This window comes from Opisthorchis viverrini, assembly GCF_000715545.1.
Source record: "Opisthorchis viverrini unplaced genomic scaffold opera_v5_221, whole genome shotgun sequence".
NCBI classification, from domain to species: domain Eukaryota; kingdom Metazoa; phylum Platyhelminthes; class Trematoda; order Opisthorchiida; family Opisthorchiidae; genus Opisthorchis; species Opisthorchis viverrini.
The window spans coordinates 356,706-383,933 of record NW_008751873.1 but is presented as its reverse complement, the minus strand read 5'-3'; the positions used below and the strand labels follow the sequence as shown (position 1 = coordinate 383,933).

At 43.9% G+C, this 27,228-nt stretch overlaps 1 protein-coding gene across 1 annotated transcript; it reads left to right on the top strand.

The window, feature by feature from the left end:
• Positions 1-27,228, top strand: T265_08406 (hypothetical protein; the record flags this gene model as incomplete). The annotated part of the gene is made up of 11 exons (XM_009174202.1): positions 1-147; positions 183-266; positions 299-342; positions 378-457; positions 5,963-6,155; positions 6,298-6,413; positions 8,782-8,858; positions 12,748-12,971; positions 14,225-14,381; positions 16,109-16,240; positions 26,803-27,228. The coding sequence occupies 11 exons, from the start codon at positions 1-3 to the stop codon at positions 27,226-27,228; spliced, it is 1,680 nt and encodes a 559-aa protein (XP_009172466.1).

Below are 27,228 nucleotides of genomic sequence, written 5' to 3'. Positions count from 1 at the left end.
ATGTTGGACGTAGAGGTCGTACCTGAGCTTGCGATTCGTCACAAAACATGGGAATTCATTCTGGGCATGCCAATCCAGCAGATGATTTCCATTCTTCGGGTGCATGACAACGTTATTCGATCAGTCGACTTCTGGTACAATGACAAAGTAACATCCCGATAATGATTCCTCAATGTTTGCAGTCTCCGTTCAGTTCTAACTTGGTCATCGTTTTACCTGGGGATGGCTTACGATTTCACTTTGACCCCTTTCTCCAAAGACTTCGTGTATGTAATTGCGTTTGCTTAATGTTTTGCAGCTTATTGAGGTGTTTGACCTATCCAAAATCGCGTTGCGTTACTGGTAAGTGACACTCTTAAGCACCTTCACCTTTATAGGTCACAGTACTTCAACAGTTCCTCAGTCCTTCCAAGCATACAGGAAATACTCCGCATATTTGGTTCAACAAAGCCACTCCGTAGGTCCTTCGTATTCGCGTTTCATTTGGTTTACTGGAATTAGTTTGTCATACTATCTTGTGCAGATATGCTGGAACGATATTTCAGAAAGTGAAAACATAAGGTCTAAAATTAAATTTTATTCTACATAAATGCATGACTGAGTTAAAAATGGGAACAGATGAAATGCGGCTGATAATCGTAGGAGTGATTAAATTGCCCACCATTTTGTTTCGGCTAGAAAAGTTCGGATTTTAGTCATGGGACTCCCATAATTGGGACTCGTGGTCTGTGTATTAAATTTCGAATTCCGGATGTCAGTGTTATCCTGCTGTAAGATATAGCAATACAAGATAGTAGTCATGATACGGGTAGGGTTGCAAATTACTTGCCCGATAACGGGAACCGATTTTCGTGGAATGGGTCAAGTGTCTGTCGTCTTGAACGATGTTAATTATGATTCGTGTTTCCGATGCGTTGATGTTGACGCAGTAGGTTTATGGTCGTGTCTGCAAGTGGTGTTCATGGGTTTTAGATGTATATGACCTGCTGTCGATTGAAAAACGGTTTTTACTTTTGCAATCAATGAAACAGTTAGCGCTTCGATCGGGCAAGTGCCCTTCAGGGGATGTTCGGCGGCCGGATTTTAATGCTTCTCACCTGCTGAAGTCTGTCATTGGAACTGACGTAAGTCTAATCGGATGTAAATTCGGCTTCTCACGTGATAGTGATTGGTTCGTACTTGAACAAACGAAGAGATATCTCCACTAGAACGTGAGTTGGAATTAACCAATTAGGAGACCTTCCAAATGCCTCCATTTCATCCATTCTCATCCATAAACCATGTACCAAGGGTAAGTTGGTTGTGGCTGCTACGATTTCAGTCACCGGCAAATGGGAGAGTGGGAGAGGTGTAGTCAAGCTTTGGAGACGATGGCGTGGTCAGTAGGTCCGCTCTGAAGCAGTCTAGTTATTTACAGGAAGGGGAATATGGAGGGCTACACATTGAAGGCAACTGCCTTGATTCAGCCTTGCCACTGACCATGTGACGAAACCATGATGAGTTGAGTTGCTTAGTTGAGTATCGGGCTCCCCATCTAGAGTGTTGGCAGACGTCAACCCGGCTAAGTTGAATGGTTAGTATTTCCATCCTTGGTTGCAATGTTGTATACTGTCCATCTCTCAGTCGTTTCCATTCAGTACAGAACTAAGCTATGGGAGATCTGCGAAGCAGATGGCCCCCTAACATGCGACCTACGTATCCTAAGGAGCGAAACCTATGAAGCATGGGTATCTTGTCAAAATTACTAATCCAATGTCCCCACCAGACCCAGTCAGTTCTTCGGAGGCACCGATAGTCAAACGCTGAGTGTTTTCGTACCTTCTCTTCACGTATCACGTTTCTGATCTATGAAGCAGTGTGGACCGCGCCGTTGCAGTTTACATTGTCGTGGACAGAAGTTGATACCGCAACGGTGCCATGAGTGTCAGTGTTTAGCAAAAGCTGTCGTTGTATTCTTGATCCGAAAGGTGATGTTGTCTCCAATTAAATCTCTGGAACTTATGCAACTCACCTAGTCTTGTAGCAGCACTTTACACAGGTTGTTTTATTTAAATTATTACGCCCATTCACGAACGAATTGCTACCCGCTCTTTCTCGTAAACTGCTTCGCTGACGCCCATCTTTTGGCGGGTTGACGGAATTAGCTGAATTAAGGGGCGATTGTACGGTAGTGAAGCATCAGTGTTGAACACTGATGTCATGCTGTCGATGATGATGATGATGATGATGATGATGAAGGGGCGGTCATTTCCTTCATATTAAGTTTCTTCCATCTCCTGAATCTTCCATACTCACCACTGTTCTCACCCATTCTTCAACCTTTTGATTACCCAGTATCTGTGTGCTTCATCGTGGGCGCTAGTTACTGGTATGGCTTTCCTAGTAACAATAAGGTCTGATTTTCTTGATGATTTCAGTGTTGATTGTTTAGACAGACAGTTCTGAAAGCTGAGTGCATAGCTCATTTCACTTTGTTCTACTCATTCTCCAATCAGTCTTTGTCATCCGCATGACTGAATGTTTCTAGTAGCCTTCCAACCAGATCAGTTCGATTTTGTTTTGCTATTGAAACTCACCAAAACTGGTGCATGGAGGTGTTGTGCTTCAGAATACGTAATCATGGGCGGAAGCAAAATGGAAATCAGGTCCCTGCAACGGCATGACCTGATTCAAGTTGCATACCCCAGAAGGAATGACAGTCTTTAGTTGTGGCTGTCCATGAGTAACTGACAACCATATGACCCAATGTAGTTGACGTATGGCTTGCGGTTGGTGTTCTCGAAATAATTCGATGCGACCTCTTCTGTTGGTTAAAAGCAAATGCTGTTGTGCACTCAATTAAAGAGGTCACTTTCCGTTATCCGAGTGTTGAATATTGACTCGAAATCTCCACTCAGCTGTGCGTCTCGACTTAGTTGTCCATGTAGACAGACATTGCGAAAATCCATTCCAGCTTCAGAGCTGCGTTTGGTCGGGGCGTATACCGACACAATGAACACATGTCGTTTACCGTATCAAACTGGATTGATCTTAGTTGACGACTGATGAGATCCAGTCCAGTAAAGAGCTTTCAGCTGTATGACCGAGTGCAATTTATTGATGAGTGTCACAGTAACACGAAAACTGAAAGGTCTTCGACACCATGACGTTCAGATAGTTTCTGATAAAACCTTGTTAATCTGGATTATGCAGTCGTTCTCGTCTTCGAAAAAGAACAGGAATAGTTAGTTTTGGATAGATCGACGAAAGTTATCCAGTCCTTTGACGTGCACTTTGGATCTTCAAAGTACAAAGTCATGCACCTGGACATGGAGCCACTCAATACGCTGCTTACGATTCACTGGGAGGCACTCGAGGTTGTGAAGCGTTTTGGATATCCTTGAGGACGTATGAGCTCAGGCTATGGTGTGGCAGATGAATTGACTGCACAAATTTCTAAGGCTGGGGCCATATCCCAAAATTTCAAGAGACTTGTTTATCAGACTACAGTATGGACTGTTTTGTTTTATGGCTATGAGATGCAGCAGAACTGAGACACCTTCAGACCAGGGTTGTCTGAGGAGCATAGGCGGTGTAGGCTGGTGTCCCCGAATCCGTAATCAGGGCACAATTTGGCCAGACGGCTTCGGTTAGTTCGGAAGTTACTACCGCATTAAAAACCATCTGTGGTCAGGGCATGGCTGAAGCAGTTGTACGTGCGGAGTGCAATCCAAGCCAATCACCCAAAAGAGTTTCAGATGGGTCAATTTTGCTCATATGCGTATTCACATTTCCGACAACCTCAACTACATATTCGCTTTTGGCCCATCGTAACAGGACGCCCAAGGTGTCAAGTAAAGGATCTGCTGGTAACACTTTAACTGAGAACAAACCCTTTCATTTCAAATATGTTCTAAGTTCTCTTGACGTGACCGTGCTTTTTAAATTGGGATTCGATGGCTTAGCCTGTGTGATGGGTTTGTAGGATCACCTTTTGGCCTTGTTGTGTGTTGTTTTTTTGTATGCACATCGTAGGTGATGCACTCAAACCCTCTAACACGGATTTGAACTGGGTAGTCCGTTCGTCAAAAGGTCTTTATTGTGCTCCCATATGAGAATTTACTCTGATCAGGCAGCCACTAGACGACCTTACGCATTTTACATCAAAGCTTCCTGCTTCCGTCCATTATGTGCTTGAATGTAAATTGTATTCATTCGAGAGTTCAGAGTAGCACCACCACAACACACTCGCTCCGTAGACTGGGTTTATGTCATCTGTAGTTTAAACCGGTGTACGCCTGTATCGAGTGTACCGTAAGTTAGAAGTTTGTGCAGAGTCCATAGGGGATTTTCGAGACATGTATTTGCGGTACGACACTGCGACAATCAAGTTATTGCTGTACTGCATGGCACTGTTCGTCCGTCAACAACTCTGTTTTATTTGTAACTGGTGTTTAGACGAAGGCCTTGTAGACGTTTGGCCGAGCCAGAAATGTACATTCATCTGACACACTTCGAGAAGAACAAGGACGAATATGGGGGTTTCTGAAAGAAAACTTGCGTCCTGTGCTTTTCATGCAGAGGCACCGAAGCCCTGAGAACCAACGAAGGTTCTCACAGCCGACGCAAGGTGCTACACAAACTTTGTTTCCATAGTGCTCCGATGGTCACTGGTAAGCTAGAACACAAGCCGTCAGTTCACCGTTCGCTGTTTGCTTGTGAGCGCACCGCAAGCTACTTTGGTCGTACGACTCGACACCCGTCACCGAGGCCTAAATAGATTCCAATTAAAAAAAAATTGAGCTGGAGTTCGAAAGTTAATTAATTATTAATTAATCGTTTGATGCCGTCGGGTCACTAGGTCAACCACAAATACTCACCCAGAGTTATCTTCTGGGTCACTAGCAATCGATGGAACTTGGTCAGACTGCTGAATCGATTAGTGCCACCAGTTGAATAGATCACAGCTTGTTCCAATTAAAAAAATTGAGCTGGAGTTCGAAAGTTAATTAATTATTAATTAATCGTTTGATGCCGTCGGGTCACTAGGTCAACCACAAATACTCACCCAGAGTTATCTTCTGGGTCACTAGCAATCGATGGAACTTGGTCAGACTGCTGAATCGATTAGTGCCACCAGTTGAATAGATCACAGCTTGGGTGGGAAAGCTAATCTGTATACTCGGAGATGATAAACCCGGTCGACACGAGATAACTGGGGTACGATCGAGCTACCGTAAACAACCGCTTTGACTTGATTGCTAATTAGCTTATTATCACTCTGAAACCATTACCTTCTTTAGTTCCTTTTCTGTTTATTTGCCGGCCAAAGCCAGTGGAGACATAACCGAGAATAACTTTCCACTTGTACGTATGTTCTGATCAACCAGGGGGATATTTAGTACACGACCCACTTGGTTATGCGGCTCATAAGTTAAATTTTTCTGCGACTCCGATGACCTACAATGCTGCTGTTGATAGTCTTTTCCCTTACGAAATAAAGTATTACAGAGCATTACTGGCATTGGCCTTCCCACATCGCTGAAAGTACATCGGCTCATCGGTACCACGAGGTTGATGGTAGTTTCTTCGCAATTGGACTTCTGGATACATTTTCATACTGAGTTGACTTTGCTGTAGGCCGCTTGCTGGAGCAGCTGTCGTCTCAGAGCGTACAGTTTAGTTTTACCGCCCAATCCATCGGCAGAATCTCAAAAAGTTTCCGCTGACCGTTGTACATGTTCTCAAGTTCCGACTCGGGTAATAGATTTAAACATGTAAGGTGTGTTGATGCTGCATGCAGTTGCCATGTGTGCGGTTTTCCTGCTTTCTGTACCCATAGTAAGTTCATAGGCGTCAGCTGACTTGTTAATGGCCCCATCGGTTAACAACCAGATTCGTTGACCGCATCGATTTGCAAGATCGCAGAGAAATGTTTAAGATATTTTGGTCATGGAGATCACATGTGAATGTTTATTTTCAGATGATACCGGCGGGGAGTTCCGTCTCTGTTATCGTGGAATCACGTTCATTCTCAAACCGCTTGATGCCTCCACGGGCGATTTCTACCTAACTCCAAGAGGCAGCCTTATTTCTTTAAGCACAGCGAATGCTCAATCTACTTTGGTCGTATCGCGCCTGTTTATCTATCTCGGAAACAACCTTACGGAAGCCAAGTAAGTTACACAACTTTGAGGTACCTAAAAAACGCAGGTGGTTTGTAACTGGTTGTCGGTCGTGCAGCCTTCTCTCACTGTTTATCGCCTGCTCCGTTCAGTGGCTATCTTAACGCGCGTGTTTCTACTCATTTAACTTCAGGGTTTCTTTGGAGCTTCCAAGCGCTTGTTACCTACATAATGTGTTCCTAGATCGGCTAGAGATCATCCGGTCAGCGAATGTCACCGAACAACTTCGATTTCATCTTGTCACCCAGGGTAAGTGTATCAGGTCACACGGGAGCCAGTGTTTAGTCTTCACCCCTTCCATTCCAGGTTCAGTCTGTTAAGTTGTTTTTCGACATTGAGTATAAATTCTTCGTGTTTGAGCAAGAGCTACGATAGTCAGCACTTATCAGGGCACCCATGGGCGCTTTGTGTCCCTTCGGTACCACCTACTGTCGATACTATTTCAGTTAGGACCAGTCATCAGGAACAAGGCTCAAAGTGTGTGTGTGTGTGTGTGGGGGGGGGGTTGATACTACCGACTACCATCGCTTGACGCTCCGTTGACTGCTTCGGGCAAGCTCTCATGAAGATCGGCCATCCAGATTGATGTTGAATGAATAAGAATTCCCACAGAAGTTCTTAGTTTGACATTTTTAGAGAGAATATTCATGTCTAAAAGTAGTTTAGCCATTTGGGACACGGATCTACCGGTAAACAGGGATTGAAACGCCGAAAGCATGCGTTAGGCTGATATGAGGAACAAGGTCAAAGTGTGTGTGTGTGTGTGTGGGGGGGGGCTAGTCCAACACTCCATGTAGTGAAGAACCAAAACCAAGATGCTTACACGTTGATAAACGGCTGGTTAGAATAGGGTGGCATTAATAGGGTAATTTGAAACTTCACTGGTCATTCGCCACCAGTCATCTGGACCCCCGCCAGAGAGGCCCGATAATCTTAATTCACCCAGTGTGGTCGTAGCCTTTTTTTTACTTGGCGAGTCTGTTCTTAACTAGGACCAAAATGGGATACGATGGATACTCATGATTACTGAGTGCCTCATTTGAGCTTTATATTCGTCTCTAATGAGATTTATTCAACACATTCTGGACTGGTTGCTTCCAGTCAACGATGCAACGGAAACAGCAGCGGTCAGACATCAGCAGGAGTTTTAGTATTCGGAGGAGCTAGGCCTCGCATCTACAAAGGGAACAGCTCATGCGGACTTTGTGTGTACATGCTCCATCAGCTTGAATGACGTTTGCCTTACATACCATGAGTGTTTTAGCCAGCACAACCTGTTCGCCAGCTCCATTGGCTATATCAGTTACTGTTCGGTCTACATCAGTTCACAAACTTTGGTTTCCTGAACCTTACATTTAGTAGGTTAGAAGGGAACATAGACTTTTAGGAATTTTAAATTTTGTAAACCCTCCCATTTAAATATATTCTTAGTGGTAAGTCCAAAAGAGATGAAAGAGTTTAGGCGTTGTTCATGCTGCAAATAGTTGTGGCTACACACTACATTTGATATATCCGCTGTGTAATGAAAAACATTTTCATTACGTATTTATGACTAACTAAACCGGTTTTTAATACTGTTCAGATGACGGAATGAATGTCGGTTTATATATTTTCTTGACTATAATACTCGCTTGTGTTTTCCGTATGTGTTTGCAAAACAGTCCGCGGACCTTAAACATTTTCGAAAAATGGTTGTCAGTGTCTTCGTAACAGCGTGAATAGGGAGTGCTAGTAATTCAGGCAACTAAAGCTGAGCAGGTTGGCTTGTTTCACACACGCTACGCATACAAAAAAGTACCCTTGTTTACGCCAGACGCTTATTGACGAAGCGTTCGTGGGAAACGGGTCATGGTGTATCTCCACATACGTGACTAAAAACCGTGCAAAGCATGGCGTGCAGCCGTGCCTGGTGCTCTAGCTCTTCAGCAGAACTATCTGTAAGAGTGCTGTTCAATCTTACTGGTGGCGTACTTATCCGACATGATACTCAGATGTGTTCGTTTAGTGTTGCTCGAAGGCATGGGCGGGTTGTTTTGGACTTTCTTCTCCAGCTTTCCAAACCTTGTCCCGACTCAATCTTTCATTCCAGTTTTTCTGGGACGTCCTTTCCTGGTGATTTTATTTAGGTTAAGAATTTGACCCACATTTGATAACCGATGATTCGGAACCTGAGCTTATACAACTTGGAATTGGATAATACTTCGGGACTTCATAAGGAAGGGACGTGTTAGCGGGATAGTTTGGGCTCCTGTTGCTTCACTGTCTTCCATGTCGGATTCCGAATGGGACACTCACAATTGGATAGTCTATAGCAGTTAAAAAATCCACATTATGGATATGACTCATATTTAATTAGTGCCTTAATAAAGCCACTTTCCTTTTTCTTGGAAGTGCTTCAGTCAACTTTAGCGGCCTTTTGGCTATCCAGATATATATCCAGTCACCTTTAAATGAAACGACAATTTTTCGTCAGGTCCAAAGTGGACCCGGTTCAATTGTTCTCTTTCTTCAAAATTTTTTGGTTGTTTGACGGGTGGTGATGGTATGCCACTATCTGCGGTTTTGTTGTCTGCTGTTTTTCTGTGCTCTTCTCTGACATTTTTCGTTTCACTTACAGATTTGCACACTAGCCTGACGCTAGATCCTCAGATTCGCCGATTTACTCGCGTTTTGTCGTTTGGAGCCTCAGTGCAGGTAGGCAATGTCATTAATACATTTTGCTGTCATCTGGCCGACGAACGACGAAGATATGATGCCCCTGTCATCATTTGCACTATTTGTCTCCGTGATAACCGTCCTTTATGTCTGGCCGTCATTTTGGAAGTGATTAATTTTGCCCGGTAGTAAGAATTTTTCAAAATCCATAAAAAACATAGTCTACCCTCGTCACCTGAGCGCTTTCAGATTGTTAGGATTGGGGCAATTGGCAGCAATTAAGCCGCTTCTTCCGTCGGGTAGTAGCCGGACAATAAACTCGAATGGAAGTGATAGCAATAATGGCTGTATTGAACCGTCACTCTGGTCACTTCCTCGAGGTTAGGTCATGGGTGTTAGGTCATGGGACATAACTAAGTACACTTTTCATCAGCATGTCATCGGTATCTCGTCTACAGTCAAGTACGAGCTAAGCGATACTTATAGTTTGCGGGCCAAATGGTGACTGTGGTCTGTGACTGAAACAACTGGCGAAGTATTACCAAAGCCACCCCTATTTCTTCGTGTGTTTTGGATTTCTACCAAAGTAGCCTCGTCAACCTAGATGACTTAATTATTAGACACCTAAATGTGTGTAGCTTTCTAATGGAGGGTAGTAGATATGATTTTTATGCATACCAATCTTTCAGTTCTTTGGTAACCATTCGCTCACAACTATAGCTAGTTAGTGCCACTCAAGAATTTCACAACACGAAATTTGGGGAACACGTAGTGTGCAGCAGCGGGCTGGACTGACAAATATCTCCGGTAATACAAGCTGCAGTCTCAGGGTAGTAGTGCCCATACCAATTCTTCGTCAGTCAGCAACACTGCTACCAGCCTTGCGAGAGTGTGCAAGCGGAGAAATGATGAACGCAGGGCCTAACAGAAAGTTATAAAAACGGTTATCTAACTTTCGGGCAATTTTGGTGTGATGCGCTCTTTGGATTGAGATTGGCGTGATCTTTCATCTTCTTGAAGAGTGGGCTATTAAACTATCAATAAGGTTTATACAATTAGTTTGTATCCGGATTGTTTGTCTGGAAGTGCGGCTTTTCGCACTACTTGGTCCCTTCTCTTTCCTCTTCTGACAAACTAAGGTCTTCAAACAAACAAAGCCTATACGATGCTGACACGTCGGTTTTCAGTGCTGCTCTGCTCCTGATGACAGTGAAGATGATGTTGAGTAGCGAGCACTTCCATCCCATGAGATATGCCATAATAACTCTGATTCATTAAAACATACAACGGTTGTATATCTCGTTGATCAAGTTGTAGTCAGTATGAAGTACCTTCCATTTACATACTGTTGGTACCGTCGGCCGGTCAGCAGTGTGCATGATGGGGGGTTTCTTCGAAATTAAACCTCATAAATTATCTAGGTATCAAAATCCAGGCTGCTACCCGATTAACTTAAAATCCTGTGGGTAGTGGTTCCGGTTGACCGAAATAGTGAGCGGCGCTGAATCAGGTGGCCTAAAAGTATTGACCGATTAGAATTAATTATGGTTTGTACTGACGTTGCTTCTGTTTGTGAATTCAAGCGACTGCATGTGAATATCGTCGCACTCACCTGCGCCACTAGTTTATACTATTAGATTGGTAAGGTTGAGACCTGTCTTCTAGTGAACAAGTATGAATAGACCGTTACTTTGTGAATGGTCAGCCCATTCCATTCCTTAAATCAACATATCTCCGGTATATCGTTGGAACCGCCTATGTGACCAGTGCACACCACAGTTCAGCCCATTTCTGCATTTGTCTTTAGTCTTTCGAAGAAGTGACGGAAAACGAGTGCATTGGAACGAGGTCGAACTTTGCGAAGCTCCTTGTCAAAACTGCTGACAAATTTTGGAAAAGGGTAGCATAACGAGGGGTGTGGTTGCGTTGTTTCATTGGTTTTGTGAAGTGTTGCGCCGGTAGCTTTATCTTTATTTAGTTCGAGAAGTACTGTTGACTTTAGGGTCTTCTCCAGTGTCAGCAGCCTTTGTCCGTAATCACTGTAGTGAAAAATTGAAGGTCGATGAGATTTTAGGTCTACGTGTCGTCTTAACTACCCTACCTATTCCCCGAGTCCTCCAAACAATCCAAACGGTTGTGGTTTCGATAGTTCATGGCGAACTCCAGAGCTACGTTACCCTCTGAAATTTTACGTATTCGCATAGTGTCATACAGTCAGGTTTGTTAGAGCTCAGTAAAGGTTAGTGCCAAACGACTTTCTCAGATTTCTTGAGTAAGTTAATTTTGTCACTTTCAGTTTGCTGTGTTTTGATAAACCAGTACTCCTGCCAACATAGAAGCGCCTGTCGGGGGTACGATTTTTCAAGTACGGAACTCTTCTTGTTTGCAGTATTTCCTCGAAAAAACCCAAGAGCTTGAAGTGAAATGAGATGCAGATTTCCCTATTTCTTCCTAAGGTGGAAACACTGCGATGAAAATGCTCTATGCTGTTGACCCAAATTAACTATTGGACTGCCACCTTTCAAGGTCAATTCCATACGCTTTTCCGATAAGCTCTGCGTCGAAATTAGGAGACTCACCATTGTTCATACTATAACATATAAACGGTATAGTTTGTTGTAACCCGTCATAATTGAAAGGTGTCGAGGCTGGAACGTTGGATGGAACAACGCGGTATTGATTGAGTCCCCGAAATCTTCGACTGTCTTCCTAGCTAAATTGGATCTCACTTTTTTACAGGTAGCCTCTGTTTCTGGTTTTGTTTGAGTTGGCAGTGTATCGCTTTCCGAATGGTTGAGTGGCGAGTGTGGTCATCCATATAATTTTGCGCATTCGTGTTTTTCGGATGTTCTGCTCATCTCATGATGATACTTGTGGAGGAATATCTCCGCAGAATTTTTTTAAAGAATGTATATTACACAAAAATGTATTTGTGGATAATATGTCCTGACGTATTTTATGATAAATTACCTGGTTCCCTCTTAGTAGTTTGCGGAGTTCTGTGAACCCAGTAAGACAGAATACCTTTCGAAACCAGTGGTCGGGTTTTTCACCGTATCTCGGTGGACTGACCCTATCTGTCATTACCTGTAAATAGAACGCACCTGGTTTAATAACCATGGAGCTAATTCGAATAGGTCATCAGCTCGAAAATACTGAGGTACGCCAACTGTTTTTTCGGATGCAGGAACTCACTTTTATTAGACCAGTTGATGATGTCATCGACTGATGACGAACCGACCTTCCTTTTTGCATAACGCTGCCCCAGATCGAAGCGAACTCTGAAGCGTCGGGGAACATAAAGGTCACATCCATCAGTCTATTTTCCGCCTGGCAGCCGGCGTCTTCCAGGGTGGAAACTAGAAGACAGGATAAAACAGTGGTTATAAATATCGTCAGATACGGCCCAATCTCTCACCAAATGACGCCTGTGTGCCTTAGCTACTAGCTTCATACTCGCGCGAATAGCAAGACAGTGGGTATAATACCGTTGCCTGCTTTGCAAAACCCGTACATCAGCTGTAGTTCCAAGTGCTTAGCTCTTCCCCCATCTCCAGTGCAACTCGTAAATGAAGGATGACAGCCATAAATAGAATACCGCCTGGCTACGATTAGTGGACACTGCAGATAATGGCATTTCCGAAACATCATTTCAGAACATCTTGTGATAAGCACTATGGTACCGTACGCATCCGTTAGTACAGCCACACACCTGAGGATCACAATCGACATGTCCACGCTGCCTTCTTTATCATGTGATCTCAGCATCACGTAACCGGATAAACACTCTGTGTTTAACAACCTCGTAAAATTCGGGGACTGTGTTCATGACGTATTGTTCCGACAGAGGGTGACCCACACGGTTCCTCGGTGTGTCTTTGACACCATTTAACATGTGTTTAACAGGTGATTCACATATGTATTTCAGGATGTTCTTGCTGCTCTCGGATCACCCAGTCGAGTATTCTACAAGACCGAAGACAAAATGAAAATTCACTTGCCTCAATCCTATCGGTTGGAGCACCCACGGCGATCCGATTACTTCTTCAACTACTTCACACTTGGTGTTGATATCTTGTTCGATGCTCGTTATCATCAGGTCACCAAGTTTGTCCTGCATACTAACCAGCCTGGCGAGTACTCATTCAATGCGTAGGTTTGGAATTTTCATGTGTTTTGTGATGTGTTTGAAACCATTATCGAAACTACACAACTCTGTATGAAATGCACATACAGGCTAAGATTCTAAGATTGCATGTGGTTTAAGTTGGCATTTTGAGTTAAGTGTTTCATCCAAAGAACGGATAGCGAGTAGACATTTTCGGGGTCTTTTTCTCGCAGCACGGGTCATACATAGATGTTTCTTCTCGTTGAGGGTGTCGAAATGCACGACAGGCTGATAGTTACACTAGTTTCAGTAAGCAACCTGGAAAACCACAATGTTCAGAATTACCTCACTTCCGCGGTAGGGCTAACTAGCTCCTTGATATCCGAAATTCATCGGTAACGTTGCTCACAGGGTCATTTAATACGGCCTTCGCGCACGAAAGTTGGGACGCCGCGTTCCAGTGGAGAGGTAAAGTCCATTCGCCTGTTGAGAGGTGGCGGAATGAGGTGGGTCAGAATCTTGCATGAAATTGTCCTAGTTTGCTTTGAGGACTACAGAGTACCGGGGCTGTAGGTTTGTGATGTGAACATCCATTAGGGCTGATATAGTTTAGACACCCGCTCAAGCATGCAACTCACTTCCAGGCTACTTAACCTGTGTGGATTTTTGGTGAACATGGTTCCCTAATTTGGTGATCACATACCCGCTTGCTGCAACGGTTGCGAGTGATCGTTGGCTGTGGATGTATGTTGATCACCGGCTTGCTTTTTACCTTCCTTTAGAACTAACAGTCCTTCTCTTTTTAACAGCATAATGCTACTCATCATCGGTGTCTACTATGTTGACTGAAGACTACGTCCTTTTTCAGTCTAACTCTCTTGCAAGTTAGTTGCTTGTCGGGGGCATGAGTATATTGGGGGCGAATTATTAGCTTGCCATCGCAGGTGTCTATTTCGCAACACTGCCGTCAGCTTTGAGCAGTGTGTTTTCGACTACAGATTACTCCACAACGAAGATTTAAGCAATTAATAAACGGTGTTGGTGCCAGAGATGTTAGCAACCAGCATTCCCACACTGATATTCTGTGAATGATGAGGGTGATGATGATGTACTGGCTTATAGCGTACTCGTGGGTCACGTAGTTCTCAGTGTCTCTGCACGGTTCTCTTGTTCTACGTTGACAGTTGAATCTTCGTTCAGTCTTTGAATTTTACCCCCATCCGCCTCTGTCACCATCACACTTTATCCATGTGTAGTACGTCCTGAAGCACGTCACTGTTGTGTTCCCTTGTCACAGCTATCATCGGTGCCTATTCGAATTACCACTTTCGAATTCCTCGGTGACGGATTCCAAATCATCGAAGGATTTGTCCAGCGCTCCTGATGAGGCGTTCACAGGATCTGAAGTTCCATCGGCTCAGATCGATGAGTTCGTTGTTACACCCTTTGTAAAGGTGGGTTTAAATGTACTTATAGAGTAGATTTTCTCCAAACTTAAGGGTCCCAACTACCTGATGGGCTGTGGATTAGAGGCCTATTTTTCAGGGTTTCAGGGCCAGTTGGAGGCCAAACTGTGCGTAAGACTTGATCGTTTGAATGAGGGAGCAGACTTATTCAGCTCATACCACGCAGATTGGCCTTGCCGAATCCTGGGCACTAGTAGTATTTATAACCTTGCGCATACGGCTAGTATACGCTGAAGGAATCCACAACCCGACTGTGTGACTATTCGCATAGCCGAGGGTTCTGTTTTGCATCGTCGTAACAACGGTTCTGTGGGGGTTTTTTGAAATAAAAGGGAAGTATAGAATGGTTATGCGAATTTTATATTTTCAATTACAAGCGTTCGGTTGCTGCAATACGCTTGATGTACAGTATGTCCTTTGCTCAAAATCACATTACAGGCTTGCTTCACAATTGTTTCGCCTGCGAAAACTTGACTATTTATTCAGAGCTGTTACTGCAGACCGGTGATCAGCTTTCCCGAGGGAAACTTCAAAGGTTGTGCTGGTTAGGCCATGCGTTTCATTGGCCAGAGGACTGTTTGTCTCGTAAGGCTCTCTTTGCAAGGTCTTTGAGACCGTGGTGTTCAAGTAGCTGCCGACGGAAACCTTGTCGATCTGGAATATGCAGATGACTTCATTCTCGTCTTCGAAGAGAAGAAGATGCAAGTGTTTTGGGATGTACCGACAAAGTCATTTCGTCCTTTGACGTACGCTTCGCACTCACGAAGTGTAAGGTCATGGACATGCAGTCACGCCACCGACAGTCCTGGGAGAGGCACTCGAAGTTGTGCAGCGTTTCACGTATCTTGTATGTTGTATTAGTTCCTATTGTAATGTGACAGATAGTGCTAATTAACCAATCTACGTTTGGGATCGCGTTTCCTAATTTGGGGCATCTATGGCATCATAGCGATATAACTCTGAATCTCAAGGGACGTGTGTATCAGGCTAGAGTGCGGGCTGTTTCACTGTATGGCTGTGAGACTTGGCTTATTCAAGCAACGGAAGTGTGACATATTCAGGTATTCGATCACCGTCGTCTCTTAGAACAATAGCTGGTATAGGCTAATGTCGGCAAATCCCCATCGAGGCTATTAGAAGGCGAGCTCTCCGTCGTGCACCGGGTATTTCAGTCGAACATTGTATTATGCATCATATGCTGCATTGTTTAGAGCATATGTTTCGGATTTTGAGCCGTCGTTTGGCGATGAGTGTTGTTCTCCATGCCATTTCCAGAGTGGCGCAAATAGAGACCAACCTTTGACATGATATAGAGGTATGAAAGAGAATACCAAGTCTTTGGGTTCTGTCGGTGTGACTTGCCTTACAGAGTGGGGTCCGCGTGATCACTCATGTGCATGGTTGGAGACGCTGTAGGACATGGCTGCTAATAGGTGTCAGTGGCGTTCTTGTTTTCAGTTTCTATCTGGATGAGGCGTAGGCACCTCTGGATGATTATGTTAGGCTAGAACTAAGCGCCTTCCCAACCAACTTCTACTCTCTTCTTCATAATGAGGCTTTCAGATAAAACATGCTTGTGGGACAGCGAATCATCTGTATTGATCGATTGTGTTATACGGTCGTTGGTTTTGGCTATGTGTAATTTAATGCCGAAGGTGAGTGTTTTTGTGTTTGCTGAATGCTGTACACCATATCCCATACTACCCTTTTCACAGTGGTTCGCTATTCGACAGAGAATCGAGCATCTGGTTGACGTTGAGCCGGTGGTGATCCATCGTGAGGCGAAGCCTCAGAAGAATCCATTTGGTCCCACTCATGCTTTCGGATACTACGACATTATTTTTGAGGTAACGCAGCCTTCATAAATTTCAATAAATACCTTTTTCTTAGCCCGCATATTCAAGCAGTCGATTGCATTTCCTATTGAGAAGACCGCTATATCGATCTCATATTTTTTGGTGTTTATAAAAATCCGTGGATCTCGCATGTCCATTGTGCCATAAACCACTATGGCTAGTGAGTTTGTTTGGACAGTTTGATTCTGGCTGAATTCCGCCTACTTCTAAATTACCAGTAGCCAGCTTATGGAAAATTGAAATAGCGCGTTTTTCCACAGGTGTACTGGTCCAATTATTTCTTCAGCCGACTTTGCTTGGTCGACCGCTTCCCAATCAAAGGACGATCTTACTTAGTTGACAGAAACACATCGGCCTGTATGCGCAGCCGTGATATCTGTTTCAATACTAGCAATGTCACATCGTTCGTGGCTTGTGCTTAGGATTTTTTCCTTGGACTACGAAGGAATGTCACGTCGTCTTCTTATGCGAGTAAGCCACCGATCGAATGAATCACTAAAATGAGAAAATGAGTCATTTCTTGCCAAACTACTCTGTGTATATCCAGGTTAGTCAGGTTAGTCAAGTTTATACAACACGTTCCAACAAGCATATTCTCATTTATAAATTCGAACAGGCTACTGAATCATGGCGGGTCGATTGATTCGAAGTGAAGTGAGAAAGTCAATAATAGGTAGCTCTTTATTATCCGGTATCTCTTGCTCAGGCCTTGTTCTCTCTTTGGATCGGTGTACACTGTGTCTTTAAAGCGTGCATACAAATCCCAGTTTCGGTCACAGATCTGAAGCTGGTCGGAGCGAACCCAGATCTGTCACACTTTACTCTTAATTCGAAGTGAGTGAGAAAGTCAATAATAGGTAGCTCTTTATTATCCGGTATCTCTTGCTCAGGCCTTGTTCTCTCTTTGGATCGGTGTACACTGTGTCTTTAAAGCGTGCATACAAATCCCAGTTTCGGTCACAGATCTGAAGCTGGTCGGAGCGAACCCAGATCTGTCACACTTTACTCTTAGCGTGTCTGGTGATCCTGTTGCCCTGGCTTGTGTTATCTATTGTGCTTAGCCCTGCGACTGAATGCGCATCGTTGGACCGGAATCCAGTAACTAGTCCTCTTTATGTTATTGGGTTGGCTGGTTCAATCAAAGTCAGTGTATCTGGACGTGGTAGAGGTTGTTTGTTTGTTGTGCCAGAGTACACTTCGACGGATGATAACTCTTTGTGTGAGAACTACGGGTTCTGTCGTGATTAGTCACGTTTACTCCGGTCAGCGAGAGGTACTGGCAGGTGAATGGAATCTCCAGGCCGGATAACTAAGCTGTGGTGAAGCCCATCTTGGCAGCCGATTCAGAGATAATGGGGAGAGACTTCTTCAGTAATGTGCTAATCGTCACTTGTTTTAGCCAACATTAACTTCCAATACAGCGATCATCCCGTATGACTTGTATGCCACAAAGTGCAACCTAGTTATGGACTCATTTGAACCTTGTGTCCGTCAGTTACTGGTTACTAGATAAAAGATTGTCATCCGTTCTTGAGTACACGTCTAGACTGCGATCACAACATTGTGTCGGTACGTATAGCGATTCGCTTTCCCTCTGGCACACGTCGGTTGATGCAAAGGCACTCAGTTCGCCGTTTGGAAAGCGTCTCTTTAGCTCAACAACACCCATTTGAGTTGACTGAGAAGCTCCCAGAACTCGATGTTTGCAATGGTGATTTGGATGAGTACTGGAGAAGGGTGGAAGAGGCCATGGTTACAGCGTTTTGAAATCGTCTGCTAGAGGTCACTCATATACTTCAATGAACACTGGATCTCGTCACGATCAACAGCTCAGATTGAAGCCGGGAAAAATATTGCAGCAACAAAAGACTGTGACAACGCGCAGACCCCTCAAACACCGAATAGTGAAGAGCCTGATAATTAAAGGAGAGCGCTGTTGAATCACAAAAGTCCGGGAACTTGAGAAGGCTTTTGCAACGGGGACTAATCGCACCATATTCCAGAAACTCCGATCAACTTGCCCAAGGGGGGTGGATGTTAGTAGAGCCGTCTCTGAAAAAGATGGGACTTCAGCATATTAACAGAAACGTCTTCTCAAACGATTCGATAAACACTTCGTAGAACAGTTAAGCTGGGCTCCATCAACTCACTTCTAGAAGGACTAAATAAACCTGAGTAGAACATCCTCACCAGTCCGCCATAGACGATAGCAGTCCAACGTGCCATCTCATTGTTTAAGTGCAACAGACCAATTGGAGCAGACGGTTTGCACTTTTCAAAGGAGACTAGTCCGTCATGGATAATCTGATGACCATACTCCAAAATATCCGACATGTGGGAAATAATCCCAACAGAATAGAGCTCCTCGACGGTGATTCCATCATTCAAGAAGGATGCAAGAATACCGTGCAAAAACCGCCGGGGTATCAGCCTAGTGATTATAGCTTCCAAAGTGTTTTTCTGGGTTATCCTGGGCAGGTCGATCCATCATTGGAAGAATCAGATTCTTAAGGATCAAGCTAGGTTTCGCCCTGACCGGAGTCGCATCGATCCTTATTTTCACCTTTCAGCAAGTTTTGGAACTGCGCCACTCCTTCCGATTGCCAATAATGGTCGTGTTTCTCGATCTCATATCTGCTTTTGACTCCCTCGTTTGTCGGAAACTGTTGAAGTGTTTGGCGATGAAGGATGTCTCTTCTAAATTACTGTCACTCACAAAGGCTTTATGTGCATCCTGTTGTGGGAATGTACGTGTCCGCTTTAATTCATTGTGAAAGTCATACAAAATACTAATACTAATACTAATACTAACTCTTAATCCGTTAGATATTGGTATGCATGGTCGTGTGTGAAGTTCAAGTATTTGAGTGTAACGGAGGACCAGCTTCCGCAGCTCAGTTGGCACAAGAATCATTCGGTGGGCAAGAGGTCGATGTTCTAACTCCGGGTCCTTTTTTGCTCATGCCGTGTGCTTGGACACTCCATTTCAAGTGTCACGTACTGTTTTTCCATAAATAAGTGGGAATGTCATACGCCGTATTTAATACTGTAAAGCTTATGCATAGTTTATTTTCATCTCTTTACAGGTTATTCCGGCGAATGACTATCTCGCATCTGTTACCCTTTATGCACCTGTGCATTGCTTGCCTGTGCAATGATCTGTTCATCCTGAAGTTGTCCTACGCGCTCATTGTTACCCCATAATTTCCTTTAGGAAGTTCTCGCATGAGATGGGTTGGTTTTCGGACAAGGAGTATTCGGCTTGACTTTTTACTAGACAGTGACCAAAAACAAGTGATGTACTCCACATTTTCCGTGGGACTTTTGGAATCACGTTCTTTTGAGTTATTGTTCTCAGAGCCTTTCATTCTTTACCGTATTTCGCTCTGTTTTTGATTTTCGATATCTCTCAGATGAAACTCGATACATAAATTGTTACCCTTTTCAGTCTAGTTTTGTCTGTTCCAGTGAAGGGATGGTTGAGGCGCCTTGGAATTTTAGGTGTTTGTTTGTTTTAGCCTAGGCAATGGGATCCCATCTTGCTTGACACGACTGAGTGTATCATTGTGATTCTTCTGCTGTATTTACCATCTGCAAGTGATCAGAGATTCCAAAGGCCTTCAATCTCGTTTTATTTGATAGTTGCGATCCGCAGCAGAAATCTGTATATCTGGATAGACCACGGTGTGTAGTTTGGATTCAGGTGGAACAATAGATTTGTTAATGCCCTGGTTTTAACGTAATTAGGTTGATTATCAGAAAGTGACAACCACTAACCAGGATGATGATGATTACACTAGTCGTGTGCGCTTGATAAAAATAGACACAATGCTAAAAGTGGAATAAGCCAAAAAGCGACAACTGTTGAGTGCTCCTGAGTGAAGTTCCGGACGCGGGACCTGTCTTCTCTGCAGTATAACTGCTACACGTGTTCCGTAGTGAGCCGTGGAGACTGGTGGAGCTCGGTGGACTTCCTGTTGTGTGCGTGTGTGTGCGTCGTTGGACCGAGTTGTATGCCTATTTATTGTGCGCAGTGTGAAGAGAGGGGTGTCCCTTCGTGTTTGACACTAGCGCGAACATGAATACAACTTGACCTGGTGTGTTGAAGTTCGCTACAGGTTCCATAAACCGTAGGGCCCACTTATGGTAAAACTCGTCTGCATTTTCTGGCCAGGAACGGAGTGTCGAGTGGTGAACATGAAAGTTCGGATGGCTTCAGTATATTCCAAGCTGTTTGACCTAACGAATCACCCACCCGTTCTGGCTGAGGATAGCGGTGAAGGTTTTGCTTGATGTGTGGTTCATTTGTGTGCTCCCATCAACCGGGATTAGCCAGGAAACACCAAGTTTTTAGGGGGTCTTTTTATAGATGTGGCATTTTCAAAGATGTCAGCTTGATCCGTAATGGGACAGTAATTTTGCTCCACTTGTTTCCTGTGTTCCTGTGACACATTGACTCGAGAGCGTCAAACAGTATTCTTACAAAGAAGAGAGCGAGGATTACATTCGCATTCTCTCATTTGCTAGGGAAACGACACTCAAACGAATAGCACATATCACATATGGTCCCTGATGCGCGCTGCACGTCCAATTCTTTCGATCATTGTGTTCTTCGTTAATGCTCTTGAACAACTGAATCTATGACAGAATCCTATCAATATTATGTGCTTTTTTCTTAAGAAACATACTATTGTGTAGGAGCGCAGAGAACTGCAGAGTGATATGCGGCAGGGATGTATTCTGTCTTCACTGTTCCGTTTTGTGGTTGAGATAATGAGGCGCATACTGAACTCCGGTGCTCCAGCCATTATTGTGAAGAAGAACTTGTCGTTGCAGGTGGATGAACTAACCGTTTGTAGAAATTCCGACCAGAGTTCCCAAATTTGATGTGTGTTTCTCCCTCACAAAGAATAAGGTCATAAATCAAGACAAAGTGCTTGGGCGTGATTTTGAATTCAAGGGAATCAGCGGAGGCTGTTGAATGCTTAGGTCTGCAGTTGCTTCACGTCCTACAGTAGTGCGGAAAACGAAGTCAGTACACGAATAATAAGGACAAAGATTGCGCTTAATGATTTGCAACTTGCAACTGCACTAGGCTGTGTCACGGACCATATCTCAGCCCTTGATGTAGTTGTGCTAGCTTACGGCTATGAGGCGTTGAGTTTGAGTCTGTAGGAACTAAGTCTACTGTCAGGGCATTCTCAATAAGCTGATTAAAGGACGCATGTTTAATGGTACAGCATGTGCTCCAGCTGTCAATAGCATTCCACATCACAACTTGTGTTCATTCGATAATCAGCTTTGTGCGCACAAATACGAAGCCACCCACTTTTAGCAGACGGACTTGAGGATGTCGTGTTTGAGGACACTTTCAGGGGTTCACTTGGGGAACGTGGCAATTTGAGCTCAGCTGAAGACGTTTCAAGGTATGATTGCTAACGTATGCCAGTTGCGTCCATGCTTCCAGATGCTGTCCACGTTGTGTTAGTGAAGTGTAGAAGCCTCTGCGATGGACCGGTTTCCGTACTCGTTGCGTCCACACGGAGGTGTATGTCCGTCTCCAACCATGTTGGTCATGCGTCTCAATGGGCCAATATTGAGCAATCGAGGTGTTGTGGAAAAAGGTTACTTTACCTCTCGTCATATGTTCGTTTTCAAGCACCAGCGTAAACAAATATTAAAGTTTCTCAAGATAGTTGGATCATTCGGGACTCGAGATCTGTAAATGGTCTGTTACAAGTTTGGACAATAGTCCATTGCTGAAAGAATACTAGCCGCATCTGTATGGCTAGCGTTGTACCACTGAGGGTTTTCAACCAATAAGGATCATAAAGGTTTTAGGAAGGGCGGGTAAGTCGATATAAAGGGTAGTGATTAGCTGTTTGCCGTGGAACACCGGCTCAAGCACTTAGCAAACTTTGTCCAGACTGTTGGGCGAATTATTTATTCTTCTGGATGAAACAGCATTGATGTCTAGAGGGTCGTGAGAGTGGAATCTTGTGCTAATTTACTACAACTCGAGCAGGAATTGCTCGAAACTCTATTGCACCTTTTATTTGACACGCAAACAAGCTATTCGAACGTTGGCGAACAGTGCTTTTTTGAATCTGGTACTAGTGTGGACGAACTTGTACATGTGAGTATAGTTTGATTATCGGTTGTTCCGGGCCCTGTTACCTTTGGATTTATCGCAGGGAACCGCTTTCGACGGTGGTGAGTAATCCCTGTTCTTCAGGATTTGATATGATCAGATGTTCCTCCACTCATAGGCTGAATCGACTGTCGCTCTGGTTTTGAGAAATTGATTTGTTGCTCATTCTGGCAACGTTAAACCGATCGCTCCACAGTTCAGCGTTTCGGTTATAATGCGTATGTTGGTTCAGGGTCAGATGTGAGAAAATCAAGCTGGTTTTCGTTTCAGCCGGGTTTTTACTGACCGGCTTTCCGTACCTAGTTAGATCTTAGAACACCGTCAGATAAGCGGTCATAGTCTTCCTACCGATATAAGTTCGGCTGTCGACTCACTGGGAGAAATATCCTTTTCGGCTTACAATGTATGCCGTGGGCAGTAAGGTGAGGGCTTAGGAAAAAACATTGCAAACATTTCTTCAACTTATGATGTTCCATAAGGTTATAATACTTCATTGTTCCTTTTCCAACTTTGTCGTCGATAACACCTGATAGGACTGGCCTAGGTATCGGTTCTTGTAAAGATCATCGGGATAAGGGACAGATTTGTAGGACTATGTTGCCAAAAGTGCTAGACTGAATGACGACTGAGGTAGTACTCCTTGGTCTATGTGCTACACCCTCGAAATGTAATTTCTATCTGGTGTCACCACTGGAGGAGACGAAGTGGTATTGGTCACTGCTGATGGAGAAATTGGGGACGGTGTAGCACCAGGCAAATTCGGTATCAGCGCCACGGAATATGCTGGCAGCGCATCCATATGTGCACCGTTTTTGTATGATTGTAATACTTGAGTTTTTTATCCAATTGGCACGCGCAAACAAGCTCTTTTTGAAGGTTGATGTTTACACTTCATCGCTCACATCTGATGGGAGAACCTTGTAAGTAAAGATGGGGCTCTGCGAGTTCTATATAGGTTCTCACCGATGAATTTTAGTGTGCTGGTGAAATTTGGATTGAATAATAAGACGGTCATTTGATCCTATGGACAAAGGTGTGGATAACTTTACTGAACGATGGGCTACGGTTTGTTCCTCGTGGTTCCCTGGTTGGTAGCCCGGAAGTACTGAAAGTTAGTGGGTGAAACATTTGGGCTTCAGTTCCAAATGCTGAGTCCATGAGAAGAGATATATTTCACATTGCGTCAACTCCAACTGAAATGAGCGCAAACAAGATGTCAAACCAGCGTGTACCGAAAAAAATATAGACACAAAACGTTTGTGTTTCCCTCTTGAAGTCTTGTTTATTTTATTATTCTCATTATTAGTAACCAGTCATACCAGGAAAGCGTTCGTACGCATTCACAATAGTGCACCAGGATTAGGAAAGCTATCCATTGTGACCTGTGGGGCACATTTTTGCATATCCGTAAATTAGCATTGACGATCCTATCGTTTCCAGCTAGCATTGTCTTTATTCTTGAAAATATTGCACCTGAGTTTCTCTGATGTTGAATTTTTTCCGTGTCCTTTCACTGAATTTTGTGTGGCGGGAACGACTCAGTATACACGTCATAAAAATAAGTAAATTAGGGCGGTAATCAAGCCTCTTGGGACGACGCGACAAAGTTACCCCAGATACCAATGTCATCCTTTGTTAATGGGTCCCAGGTGCAGACTATCTCAGACTAAAATAGTTTTCTGTCTATAAGGCAATTTGGAGATAATCTCGTTATTTAGTCAAGCGTTAACCCTTGCTGGATGATCACTGAGTGGGGCTAAAAGTTAGGAGTGTGATGGTAACTGGTTCCTTTGTGTGAGGAATGCTGTCTAGGTTTGAAAAGCAATGGGTAGATTGGAAAGTGTCTAGTGTGCGGCATGGAAATCGTGTACGTGAGCTAAGAAAGTCGGACTAAGGCGTTAGTTAGCCGTTTCGTCAAACACAGGTGTTCTATCTGAACCAGGCTGCTGGATTGCTGACCTTTCATGATGCATGTTTAGTCACGATAGCGAATGAGGATACAGTATAAAAACGATTACACAGCAGTCCGCAACTCTTTTGTGGAGGAAAATGTTGGTAGCTCAGGTAGGTAGTTTTTCAAAAAAATGCAGCATTGTTTAAAGGGTAATTTTATTTCATGCTTTAGAAGATATTCCTTGTTTTGGAAGAAGAGCTAACTTCTACTCCGAACCAAACTGGCGAACCTATGAACAGGTAATCAAATCACGTAACTAAAGTCAGCAAATCCATTTAATTCAGGTGGGGAGAGAAATTCTTGCTCTTGGAGCCGCTCTGTCATCATTGATTGACTCGGAAAACACCGTAAACAGATTTGTTGGAATTTATGGAAGAAACTCCTCAGAGGTAAGTGCAAAAAACGTGGTCGTCTTGAAAGCAGTGGCAGATTTGTAATCACCTTTTAGCCTGAAAATCTGCCATTATCTGGTAGTTAAATTATCACCTGTTTAAGTTCCGGTTTCCTTCGTGCATCTTTTGGATTTGGTCCTTATTCCATTATGGTCGTAAACTGAGACAAATACGAGCGCACCATCCAGCTTCTTTTGCCTTGATCAGTCAAGGATTTATTTTTAACTCTGGATTAAACTCAGATTCGAAGGAAAACGTCAAATTATTTGGGATATTTACGGTTGTATTCAAGAATATGTTTCAAACAGACCATCTTTGCCTTTCGAACCTAATACACACAGGCTGCGTTAGTGTTGTTGCACAACCACTAACCCACCGCTACTCACAACTACGCTCCCCAATAACGCACTAATGATGTCACCTCGATTGGTGATGAAACATTTGCAAGCAAATTGCCCAGCTCAGCGAACAAGCCAACGACCAGTTCGCAACTCTGTTTTCTGTCGACTACTTAGTAGAGATGATTAGCTACTTGGGCCGGCGAATGAGGTCCGAAGGAATAGTAGTGTGTGCAAACGCAAACATCAATCAATTTCCTGACTATTCAGTCAGTCATGAAGTTTAAATACTTTGTGAAACAAGCCCACGAAAAATCGTCCAGCACTAGTGGTCTCAACAAATTTCACTTCGATTGCTCTATGTTACACGATACCAAGGACGATCTGTCGACCTGGATACTGTGGTCCGCAATCACTCAGACCATTCATGTTTCAAAGGCATTACATAAATTGTGCAAAAATTCCGAGGGATATTTTAGTTTAGACTTTTCCTAAGGTCGTCGTTGAATTACCCTGAGCACTGCAGCAGAGACGCAGGTCATTAAAACATTAAACCGTTTTGCTGTTTCGACAAACCTAAAGTACTTTGATTCATACGGTGTACCATATTTGCAACGGAACAATTCTAGAAAACCGTCCAGGATTGTCATTCTCACTGATGGTAACCAATGATTTTGATAAAATAAGTGTTCACCGAAGCCAGATGAACCACCTGAGATTCAAGACCTCCAATGTCCCATTGGTTCACCTGCTTGGTAGTGTGCAGCTTTTCTGTCTCCCCCCCAAAGCATCCAAATTACGACAATCTTCACGAATCGGCGAATAATTTATGCTACACGTTTTAGGCGTGACAGAACGCTTTGTTTAAGGATCTGAAAATCTGCGATAAAATCTAAGATTGTCCGAAGCTTGAATGCACTGAATGGAACTCATTCAGCTTGTATCGGACTGTTAGGTTTACTATACAATCATGGAGCTCGTTGTATTGTGGTTGTTTGGGTAACTCGGTACACGTGGATCCGTTCGCATTGTGCTAACTTATGTGCTACACTTTCCTTTATAAATTTGGTCACATGCAGTTTTTTTGCAGGCCATTTCGAGGACAATACCTTTTGATCATGCTTTTCACAATAATTTTCGTGACCGCCTACCGATAATTGCAAGGTTGCTTGCACTTATTCTTCTTCTATTTTTCAGTGGGTTTTATGATGTGTATGTTGGACAGGAATTAGTCTACGTATCTGTACAACTGAGACCACGACTACAAGTATGAAATATAAATATGGGGTTACTCTGAAATCTTCCATCCCTCCGGGTTTCTCGCCAGGTGATCGTAAACTTTCAGTTAGCTTGGGTCCCTTACATTTCCTTTACGATTTACTAACGTGTTTTTAGCATTCCCCAAACAAACAGTCATTGTATGCGAATTTTTATAAATCCACTCTGCTCCATCCGGGCGCACACCCAAATGTTGCAAACCGACAAATCATCTTCTGGTGACTCCGATCAAACTATATGTCAGATGGCGGCCTACTCGTCAGAAGCGGATGGAAATAGCGTCCGGTATAAACGAACCATGGATTGCGCCGTGTCACTCTTGGAATTCCATCCTGACCATTCGCTTGGTAGTGCTGACCTTCTGGCATTTGCCCGAGTTTTGCAGTCTAGCAGCATGACACCGGATCAAGTCCTGTCGCTTCTGGACCTCTACCTTTCAGGACATTTCCACACACCTAGAAAACTGTATCTTAATGCCATCGTCAGCTAGCCCATCGGATGCCGGTCAACCGAAAGCAGATCACCCGAGCCAACTACGCCGCCATTCAGACCCTATACCACCAAAGACTGAAACGTGCAGCGTCTGTTGTGCTCAATGGGTCATTGAAGGATCTATACGAAGGCAACTGCGGCTTACTTATGGACCCCAAACAGTGTTGAAACCAGGTACTCTCAATTCCAAAGCATGTGGATGGTCGGCCTGGCGCCAGGAGCTCGATCGAGCCAGTTACAGACGAGGAAGTCGGCCGTACGATCCGTTTATTGGGCATTTCCCGCCCAGGCCTGGACAAGCTCACGTCCAGGATGTTCCGCCGTTGCAATGCAAACCTGCTCGCTGGGTAATCCAACCTATGCTTACTACGTAA